General features: G+C 48.8%; 1 protein-coding gene across 1 annotated transcript; it reads right to left on the reverse strand.

Annotated features, from left to right (window-relative positions):
• Positions 1-2021: 2021 nt before the first annotated feature.
• LOC123482379 (extensin-like) lies at positions 2022-5881 on the reverse strand. Its single transcript, XM_045209735.1, has 3 exons — positions 5877-5881; positions 3217-3286; positions 2022-2828 (listed from the first exon to the last, which is right to left on the reverse strand). Exons 1-3 carry the CDS (start codon positions 5879-5881, stop codon positions 2022-2024), a joined length of 882 nt encoding a protein of 293 aa, XP_045065670.1.
• Positions 5882-11409: the final 5528 nt, after the last annotated feature.

Genomic DNA, 11409 nt, shown 5'->3' on the forward strand with positions numbered 1-11409 from the left:
ACTTTTCAAGCAACTCCCCACCCTCTACACACACTCAGACACACACACTTCGCTGCATATCCTCAGGGGGCTCATCAAGCTCAGACCAAACACCTGTGCGTGCGTGTGTGTGTATAGCCTACTCTGGGGCCCTGGAGAGGGAGAGTGTATGTGTGTGTCAATGTGCATGTTGACGTATTCTGGGGTTGTGGAGTGTGTGCGTGTGTGTGTCGGGCGTGACCTGCATTAACATGGCGCTGGCGGTCGCTGTGCCTCCACAGGATAATGAGGACAGGCGCTGGCTGGCGTCAGGTCGCTGTTCCACCACACACACACACACACACAACCTCCCCTTGCCACTCGTCAGCAGGACCGGAGCCCCCTCTCAGTGTGCAGCCAGTCTAATACCATCGTTTCTTTCTGCCCAGAGTTCCTCTGATAAGCAGGCAGCCTGTAAACACAGCACTTTGTTATGCAGCCTGGCTCTTTCTTTCTCTGAGAAAAGAGAGGGAGGGAGGGGAGGCAGAGGAAAGGGGGGCTGCTGGGAAATTGTCTCAGAGAGATTACCCCGGCGGCGTGGCTGTGGAATCAAATTATGCGGAGAAGAGAGAGAGAGAAAGAGAGAGAGAGACACAGAGAGAGAGACACAGAGAGAGAGACACAGAGAGAGAGAGACACGAGAGAGAGAGAGAGAGAGAGAGAGAGAGAGAGAGAGAGACAGAGAGAGAGAGACAGAGAGAGAGAGAGAGATAAGTGTGTATCTGAAAGGCGTAATCCACAGCAACATATGAATATGCCTCCTTTACCTCCCTCTTTATTTACCTCCCTCTTTATTTACCTCCCTCTTTATTTAACTCCCTCTTTATTTAACTCCCTCTTTATTTAACTCCCTCTTTATTTACCTCTCTCTTTCTCTTCTCGCCGTCCATGTTTTATCATCCGTAACCTACATCTCAGACTGGCAGGCCAAATGTAGTTACTGTCAACCATCCACACCTCTAACATTAGAGACCTATCCTTCACATTATGCTAGTTAGACCAAGGTTTATATGAATTCGAATTTGACTATATTTTTTGTAAACAGAAATGTTTTCATTTTTCTTACATTGTTCACGACGTATCATACTTGAGTGCGTAGCAGTTTGGCTCTTGATAAGATGTTGACAGCGTGATGAGGACTGATAGCAGAGCTCAACCAACAGATGAGGACTGATAACAGAACTCAACCAACAGATGAGGACTGATAGCAGAGCTCAACCAACAGGTGAGGACTGATAGCAGAGCTCAACCAACAGATGACGACTGATAGCAGAGCTCAACCAACAGGTGAGGACTGATAGCAGAGCTCAACCAACAGGTGAGGACTGATAGCAGAGCTCAACCAACAGGTGAGGACTGATAGCAGAGCTCAACCAACAGGTGAGGACTGAAAGCAGAGCTCAACCAACAGTTGAGGACTGAAAGCTGAGCTCAACCAACAGTTGAGGACTGAAAGCAGAGCTCAACCAACAGGTGAGGACTGATAGCAGAGCTCAACCAACAGATGAGGACTGATAGCAGAGCTCAACCAACAGGTGAAGACTGAAAGCAGAGCTCAACCAACAGGTGAGGACTGAAAGCTGAGCTCAACCAACAGGTGAGGACTGAAGGCAGAGCTCAACCAACAGGTGAGGACTGTGTGTGTTCACCATGCTAATAGTTCATCTTCCCACCCCAGCCTGGGAGAGGATACAACATGATGATTAGCATACAGTGGGGTGGGTGTGTGTGTGCGTAGCTTTAGTGTGTGTGTGTGTGTGCGTGCGCATGTGTGTATGCTTTGGTGTGTGTGTGCATGCATTTGTGTATGAGTTTATGCATGTGTGTGTGTGTGTGTGTATGTGTGAGAACTTCGTTCGTGCACATGTGTATGCTTTGGGGTGTGTGTTGAGTACATTGCAGTACCATGTGGAGAGAGCTGTATCTCTGAACGGTGACCTTTCTCTAAAATGTAATCAGAGACGTGTGCTCCTAATGACTGTTTATACAGAGTGGACACGCTCCTATAGGGGGAGGGGGGTGGTGGGCAGGGTGGTGGTGGGTAGTGGGCAGGGGTGGTGGTGGGTAGTGGGGAGGGTGGTGGTGGGCAGGGTGGTGGTGGGTAGTGGGCAGGGTGGTGGTGGGCAGGGTGGTGGTGGGTAGTGGGCAGGGTGGTAGTGGACAGGGTGGTGGTGGGTAGTGGGCAGGGTGGTGGTGGGTAGCGGGCAGGGTGGTGTTGGGTAGGAGGGTGGTGGGTAGTGGGCAGGGTGGTGGTGGGTAGTGGGCAGGGTGGTGGTGGGTAGGAGGGTGGTGTGTAATGGGCAGGAGGGTGGTGTGTAGTGGGCAGGGTGGTGGTGGGTAGCGGGCAGGGTGGTGGTGGGCAGGGTGGTGGTGGGTAGTGGGCAGGGTGGTGGTGGGTAGCGGGCAGGGTGGTGATGGGTAGGTGCGTGGTGGGTAGTGGGCAGGGTGGTGGTGGGTAGTGGGCAGGGTGGTGGTGGGTAGGAGGGTGGTGTGTAGTGGGCAGGAGGGTGGTGTGTAGTGGGCAGGGTGGTGGTGGGTAGCGGGCAGGGTGGTGGTGGGCAGGGTGGTGGTGGGTAGTGGGCAGGGTGGTGGTGGGTAGTGGGCAGGGTGGTGGTGGGTAGTGGGCAGGGTGGTGGTGGGCAGTGGGCAGGGTGGTGGTGGTGGTGGTGGGTAGTGGGCAGGGTGGTGGTGTGCAGGGTGGTGGTGGGTAGTGGGCAGGGTGGTGGTGGGCAGTGGGCAGGGAGGTGGTGGTGGTGGTGGGTAGTGGGCAGGGTGGTGGTGGGCAGGGTGGTGCTGTGATTAATAATGCACTGCCAGAGAGAGATGAGGGGGAGAGATCGGGGGAGGGGGAGAGATGAGGGGAGATGGAGCACTGACTCAGGTTACTCTGATGCATCCGCTATCGTGCAGCGATTACTGCTCTGTGTATGTGTGAGAGAGAGAGAGAGAGAGAGAGAGAGGAGGGAGAGAGCGAGAGAGAGACAAAATATGTGTTATGAGACTATCTGGGTGTATTTTACATTTGTGTGTGTGTGTGTTTCTAAACGATTGTGTGTGTTTTCTCACATGGTGCAGACAACGTTTGGAAACACACACACACTTCAGTGAGGTGACAGTGAACGGATAAGGCGAGAGTGTGTGTGTGTGTGTGGGGGGTTGTGATGGTGTGTGAGAGTTTGACACAGACAGGCTGCTCACCCTCCCCTGACCAGACTCAGGAGGACAGGGACCCCTGGGGGAACAGGGGGTTGAGATGGACGGATGGTCTCTGGAGAGGGGGGAGAGGGGAGGAGGTGGTTGGGAGAGGGAGGAGAGGTGAGGGGGTGGCTGGGAGAGGAGGAAAAGGGGAGGGGGGTGGCTGGGAGAGGGAGGAGAGGGGAGGGGGTGGTTGGGAGAGGGAGGAGAGGGAGGGGGTGGCTGGGGAGAGGGAGGAGAGGAGGGGGTGGTTGGGAGAGGAGGGAGAGGGGAGGGGGGTGGCTGGGAGAGAGGAGGAGAGGGGAGGGGGTGGTTGGGAGAGGGAGGAGAGGGAGGGGTGGCTGGGAGAGGGAGGAGAGGGGAGGGGGTGGCTGGGAGAGGGAGGAGAGGGGAGGGTGGCTGGGAGAGGGAGGAGAGGGAGGGGGGTGGCTGAGGAGAGGGAGGAGAGGGAGGGGGTGGCTGGGAGAGGGAGGAGAGGGGAGGGTGGCTGGGAGAGGGAGGAGGGAGGGGGTGGCTGGGAGAGGAGGAGAGGGGGGGGGGTGGCTGGGAGAGGGAGGAGAGGGGAGGGGTGGCTGGGAGAGGGAGGAGGAGGGAGGGGGTGGTTGGGAGAGGGAGGAGAGGGGAAGGGGTGGCTGGGAGAGGGAGGAGAGGGGAGGGGGTGGCTGGGAGAGGGAGGAGAGGGGAGGGGGTGGCTGGGAGAGGGAGGAGAGGGGTGGCTGAGAGAGGGAGGAGAGGGGAGGGGGTGGCTGGGAGAGGGAGGAGAGGGGAGGGGGTGGCTGGGAGAGGGAGGAGAGGGGAGGGGGTGGCTGGGAGAGGGGGTGGCTGGGAGAGGGAGGAGAGGGGGGGGTGGCTGAGAGAGGGAGGAGAGGGGAGGGGGTGGCTGGGAGAGGGAGGAGAGGATGGAGGGAGAAAAGACAGGAGAAATAACAGAGAGAGGAAGAGGAAGAACAGGGAGTGTCTCTGTAGAACAGCCACGCTCATCCGTGTGTGTGTGTGTGTGCGTGCGTGCGTGCGTGCGTGGCAGTAGAGCCAGGCAGGCTCTGGGGACGAGCTGTCAGCCTCCATTATTCATGGTAGCCTCTTAATATTTAATATCATCAAACTGCAGCTCCCCACGCTACCGCACAGCCATCACACACACACACAATCAGACATACAGAGGACACATCACCATCACACCCAGCCCCATAGAGAGAGAGAGAGAGAGAGAGAGAGAGAGAGAGAGAGAGAGAGAGAGAGAGAGAGAGAGAGAGAGAGAGAGAGAGAGAGAGAGAGAGAGAGAGAGACTGGATGATCCAGCAGAAGCCTATTCACCTTTGGCACACACTCACAAACCTGTCTTTTTGATGCAGAGGCTGCCTCAGCCACAGGGCCGTCAGCGGACACCTTGACAGACTGACAGACACTACTGCTGCTGACTGACAGGCTGTTAGAGAGAGAGAGAGAGAGAGAGAGAGAGCGAGAGAGGGAGATTGGCTAAGCCCTTATTGAGAGATACATCCTCAGATATCCCTCATTGGAGAGATTTTCCTACAAAGAGCGATGTTTTTCACTCAGAATAAGCGAGGCGTTGCGTATGGAATAATCACATCTAGCTGTCACAAAGAAAGAGTTATTCCTCCCATATCGCCGCATGTGCTGTAATTGGATACAATTGAACATTCGCGGCATTGCGCCTGTCTGCACACGCACGCACGTGCACACACACCACAGACTCTATTGCACTTTGCACTGATGCTGAATTATCGAAAGCATTGAATTGTTTTTTTAGGCTCTCTTGTCGTGCCTGCTTTTACTAGCCAGTGCCTGACATTGCTCCCCTACCTTAGTTGAACACACTTAAGTCGCTCTGGATAAGAGCATCTGCTAAATGACTAACATGTAAGTCCGTGTTGAGAAAATGGGCTGTATGAGTCTAAAGCTCAGGAATTACCCTCCTCCCCCAGAGAATTCCACTCCCGGACTCTGCTTCCACAGAAAAACAGTCACGGGCAGATTGGAAAATGTGGGGGTGGAGGGGGGGCTCTTCTGAAAGCAGCGGCCAGGGACAAAATAATAAAGTTGTATATAAGCTCTTTAGGAGACTAATATGATTAGCTGTGCCATCCTCCCATGTCTCCTTTGAGTTGGTGACACTCCAGCTAGCACATTTGGTTCCTTGGAAGTTGTGAGAACGTACGTTTTTGGTTTCCTGTTGGTTCTGGGAACGAAACCATACGTTTCCTGACCAGTAAAACTGTAAGTTTTAAACATTCTGAGAACAGAAGTGAACATTTTACCTGTTCTGGGAACATTTTACTATGGTCCCCTGAAAGTTTTCCTGGGAGTTTTTATTTACGTTCTGAGAACAGAATATATGGGTTATTTTGAGATCTTTGAATAACTTCCTTAAAACGTTCACTGAATGCTTCAGTAATAACATTGCTAGCTTAGGTTAACTGTTTGAACAGATAGGACACATGGAAATTAATTTGCTTAGGCATTAATCATGCAAACACATTTATTTTTATTTTTTATTGTGGCATGGCATCAGTGAGATTCGAACCTATGATATTCTATTCTCTAACCATGGAATTAGTCCACTGCACCACCAGGATGGCGCTAGCATGCCATGTTTTTTTTTACTCATAGAAAGCTGTTCATTTTAGTATTTTCAAACATACCCCATTTTAAAGGAAACAAGCACTCATTAAGACCAATTAGTGGATGAGGCCAACATATCTGAACACACTTAACAAGGTAGAGGATAGAGTTTTGTTGATGCTGAGAACCGAATGTATATGTTTTTAAATAACGTTCTTTGAACGTTACTAATGTTTTCTTGTGGTTTTATGGTATGTTTTCATAATGTTCTGAGAACGTGACTTTAAATAGAACCATGAGGAAACCTGCAGAAAGCGTTATGCTGAAGTATTGAAATTCCCACAGAAGAACGTTGTTTCTTAACGTTCTCTGAACTATTCCCAATGTCAAACCAGTTGGAGAAAGTTTCTTGAACATTACCAAAAAATATATTACATTTAACCAGGTTTTAACTTTTAGGAAACATTCTGTTAAAGTAATGAAATACCAAGAAAATAACATTATTTTGTCAAGTTCCTTAAATGTGCTGAGGATGTTCCAAAGCCAAGCAACTATCCTGCACCATTCCCAGAACTTTGCGGGAAGGTTGTATGCAAAATAACCATAGGACAACTACGCTCTCACCAAGCTCTAAGAAACATATGGTTCTCAGAACGTTATGCGCTAGCTGGGACAGGAGGTGGAGGAGGACTGTTTGCCTACTCAGCATATGACCCACTCTGCTGTCATGTGACCTCTGAGAAATGCAGTGTTTAGTAATTTGTAACCACTTTCTCTTCCAAAGAGAGGTCAGAGCTGGAGGGGTGTGTGTGTGTGAGAAGCGGAGGTTGTTCGGTGTACTATGCTTGAGTGATGAGTAGCCCAACCTTGCGTGAGAACTGAAGAATTGTGTTAGCCCACTGAGCTAAAGCCTAGGTCTGGGAGCTAACACTATATGTAGGTGTGCAGAGGACTCAGGTGTACATTCATTGGCCTTCCAATGAATGATATCACAACCATGCTGAAGAAAACTTTTCCAGCAAACAAATGAACCTTTTCAAATTACCCAACCCATTATTGCTTAGCTTTAGGCAGGAGTTAAGTTGAAGCGACGATCTTTTGCAACTACTTCCAAGTTGCTGTAGCCGATCTCTGTTCCATTCTGCAGCAGTTGAATCAGTCCAAGGCTCTGCTTTTATTAGCTCAAACGCATGTAAACGCACACACACAGTCTGGGCAAGCGAAAAAGGAGGAGAGAGGGGGCGGCCGGCGCTGTGTTTTCAGCGCTGGCACTCGCATTATCACAACTCCCCCTCCGGCCCTCTTTACATTTCTCCCTAGATCTGCTGCGTTTCTAATAGTTTGAGCACAGAGGAAGCCGAGCCAGCGGTATCTTGAAGACGGAAAGAGATGCCTGCGCGAACGTTCTTATAGACGCTGTTGTTTAAAAAATCGCTGCTGCTGTACAGTCATTCATATCTGTATGGTTGTCCAACGCTTTCTCTTGTCAACATAGCGCTCAAAAAATACATTCACTGACCTTGACCTAGTCACATAGAACACCCTATTGGTAGACATAAGTAGATTTAGATAAGATAGCATTGGTTAGAACACAGCCTCCGAAGAGAGAGGTAAAGAGAGATGATATGAGGGAGAGATGATATGAGAGGGAGATGATATGAGGGAGAGATGATATGAGAGGGAGAGATGATATGAGAGGGAGATGATATGAGGGAGAGATGATATGAGAGGGAGATGATATGAGGGAGAGATGATATGAGGGAGAGATGATATGAGGGGGAGATGATATGAGAGGGAGATGATATGAGGAGGAGGAAGAGAGAGCGAGAAGGACAAAGAGGGAGCTAAAGAGATGCCTATGAGGGAGAGGGAGTGAAAGACGGAATGAATGAGTGAGAGATAGATTGTGTGTGTGTGAGAGAGAACCATTACTTGCATATCATTACCCCTACTGCTATTACTACTACTGCTCCCACTACTATCACCACTACCAGTACTACTACTACCACCACTACTGCTGCTACTAGAGAGGTTAAATGCGGAAGACACATTTAAGTTGAATCAAATCAAAATCAAATTGTATTTGCCACATGCGCCGAATACAACAGCTGTAGACCTTACAGTGAAATGATTACTTACAAGCCCGTTAACCAACAATGCAGTTAAGAAAAATAAGTGTTAAGAAAAAAATTAAAATAACAAATAATTAAAGAGCAGCAGTAAAATAAAATAAACAGTAGGGAGGATATATACAGGAGGCACCAGTACAGAGTCAATGTGCGGGGGCACAGGTTAGTCAAGGTAATTGAGGTAATATGTACATGTGAGTAGAGTTATTACTGACTAGGTATCCCCTTTCCTTTCTTTCTACCACCACTACTACTACTGCTACTACTACTACTACTGCTACTACTACTGCTACCACTACTACTGCTACTACTACTACTACTGCTCCCACCACTACTACTGCTACCACTACTTCTGCTAACACCGCTACTACTACTGCTACTACCAATACTACTACTATTACTGCTGCTACCACTACTACTCCTACCACTGCTACTACTACCGCTACTGCTACCACTACTACTACTACTGCTACCACTACCACTGTTACTACTGCTACCAGTACTGCTACCACTACCACTACTACTTACACTGTTACTACTGCTACCAGTACTGCTACCACTACTACCGCTACTGCTACCACTGTTTCTACTACTACCACTTCTACTACTACCACCACTACTACTGCTACCAATACTACACTGTTATTACTACTACATTTACATTTTAGTCATTTAGCAGACGCTCTTATCCAGAGCGACTTACAGAAGCAATTAGGGTTAAGTGCCTTGCTCAAGGGCACATCGACAGATTTTTCACCTAGTCGGCTCGGGGATTAGAACCAGCGACCTTTCGGTTACTGGCACAACGCTCTTACCCACTAAGCTACCTACTACCACTACTGCTATCACTACTACTACTACTAATACTGCTACTACAACCACTACCAATACTACACTGTTATTACTACTACTACCACTACTGCTATCACTACTACTACTGCTACCAATACTACACTGTTATTACTACTACTACTACCACTGCTACCACTACTACCGCCACTACCACTGTTACTACTACCACCACTAATGCTACCACTACTACTACTACCACTACTACCACCACTGCTGCTACCACTACCATTACTGCTGCTACCCCTACTACTGCTACTGTTAGTCCCACCATTGTTGTTATATGTGTACTTTGACAATGTAAGTAATATAACTTGCCATGTCAATAAAGTCCACTGAATTGAATTGAGTAAATGAAAGAGGGATGTAGAGGGGAAGACTGGTCCTGAATGCATTAAGGGGCTTGTGATGACTGACAGAGGTCAGAAGGTCACTGGGATTAGGGTAATGGTCCATTGATAATAACATTATTAGAAAGCTAGAATAGCGACGGAGCACAGAGCCTAGCGTGGCCTATTGATGGGCCTGACTGGTGCTAGGGTGGGTAGTAGGATGAGTCAGCACTAAGGCCTTCAGCCTTTCCTTAATTAAAAATACCTGTCAAATTAATTCAAATCAATCCAAATGACTACTGCCACCAACATATTTAATTAAGGTAGGCTTTTTAATCACAAACTGCCCCTGTTGAATCTGCATTGGCCTAGTCTTTGGAGACTTCAACAGGCACAGATCCTGAAGTTTCCTCACTTTTCTCTCCCCTCCCCCCTCCCCCCTCCTATCATCTCCCATCCCATTCTCTCCTCTCCTCTCCCCGTGTCTGTTAGGAGGAGCAGATGGTAGCTGTTACCTACCAGAGAGAGCAGCTCCGACACACGCAGCGATGTGTGTGTACGTAGCCATACGTAAAGCCTTCGGTCTCACACCTTAACCTACCCTCTGCGTCTGACAACGTGTGGAAGGTTGTGTGAATACCAATTGGTAAGTCATAAAGATTGTAGACTTCGAGGTCAATTTGTGTATTGGATATCATTCTATAGGTTAAGCCATGTATGGAATTAATGTCAGTTTAGTATCTGGCAGGTAAATCATGGAGATGCACACTAGGAGTGTGAGACAAGACGCCCCCCCCCCACTACACCTCAGAAGACCTCTCTCTCTCTGCTTCTCTCTCTCTCTTATAATATGCAGCCAAGGGCCCCTAGAGATGGCACTCTCCGATTTCCTTTGTAGAGCAGAATAATGTGATCCTTTCAGTGAGGCTCCCTCCCCCGCTTTAGTCTGAGATTGATTGCCAACACCTTACCCCCGCTTCATACTCCCTCTCTCTGTAGGCCTAGTGCTGCGGCAAAGCACTGCGTGGCGTCCTGAAACGCCTCCTGTGAATTTATTAGTTTCGAGGTTACTTAATCCACCTGCAAGTTTTTTCCCCCTCTTCCTGCCCAAACTAGAAATCTGCGTGTCACCACTACAACCGCTTTACGCACACAGCCTGCACCTCCCCCTTGACAGGCACATGAATACTATATATATGCCTACGTGCGAGAATGTGCGCGCACGTCTTTATGACAGCAGTAAAAATGTGATGCAGAGAGCGTGCATGTCCCCCTCCCTCCGCCTCCCAACAGATGCGCCTTCGCACTGCCGCCAATGCTTCCTTTATCGCTCTCCCCCTCGCTCCGCGCTCCAGAGCCTCCAATGTCACAGCTAATAGATACGCGGGGGATTAGCCCGCGTGCTAGCGCCAATCTGATGACGGGAAGGAAATAATTACCCCACTAATGTAATTTATAGTTTTTTAATTAAGTAGCCTACACACATTTAACCCCCAAAAAAGACCCGGAGTGGGAAAATCTAGTCAAACCTCGCTAATTGGAGTGGCAGAAGAGAAAACGTCACCGGTTTGCTTAATTGATAATGATAGCCTAAATCAAAATGATTATTTATAATATTGATGTCTGATTTTGGATATAGGCGCTAGCTTACATTTCAAATACGCCTATTTTATCGGACCATGCTAGCACACGGGCTATACATAGGGCTAGTCATTATTTTTGGAAATCAAATATGAAGGGGAAAAAGTGTGTTGCCTAGGGGTTGCTTTCATGTTCTTATACTTCGGACATAACACACCGGAGGTAAATCAACAAGACCTACAAGCGTCAGAGCAAAGGTTTATTTTTGATGTATTGGAGCTAGAAAAGGATAACAGATTAAACAACATGCATCTGGCGCAAACAGGCTTTCCTGCGGTCAGTGCCATAACCAGGCGCTGCTATGCAGCGGTAGATTGTGTCAACTTGTTGACGGTGTTTGTTGTTCTGCCTGGCTTTGTAAAACATTGATCTGGATATTATGCGAACACAAACCAGGAGATATGACTAGCAGCACACCACACAGAGATAATTCATCTTCCGCTATTTCAAGGCAACAACCACCACATGGAATAATAAGGTAGGTCCTATTTCCCCCCACATTCTGACAGAATGTTCTACTTAACTACAGAGGACTGTGTGTGTGTGTGAAGGGAAGGGCGCAATAAAAATGTAAGTGTTTGGGATCCTGGGACAAGGGTTAGCCTAATTTTGACTCGAGCCAAACTATTCCTGCACGCAACACGACGCATGTTCTTCCTCTT

Source organism: Coregonus clupeaformis, chromosome 31 (genome assembly GCF_020615455.1).
Source record: "Coregonus clupeaformis isolate EN_2021a chromosome 31, ASM2061545v1, whole genome shotgun sequence".
NCBI classification, from domain to species: Eukaryota; Metazoa; Chordata; class Actinopteri; order Salmoniformes; family Salmonidae; genus Coregonus; species Coregonus clupeaformis.

What these genes read in the sequence shown, in the direction of transcription:
- LOC123482379 (XM_045209735.1), bottom strand. An exon ending in CTGAGTCTGGTCAGGGGAGG is followed by an intron (nt 2,829 to 3,216) that starts GTGAGCAGCCTG and finishes TCTCTCTGGCAG; the next exon opens with TGCATTATTAATCACAGCAC.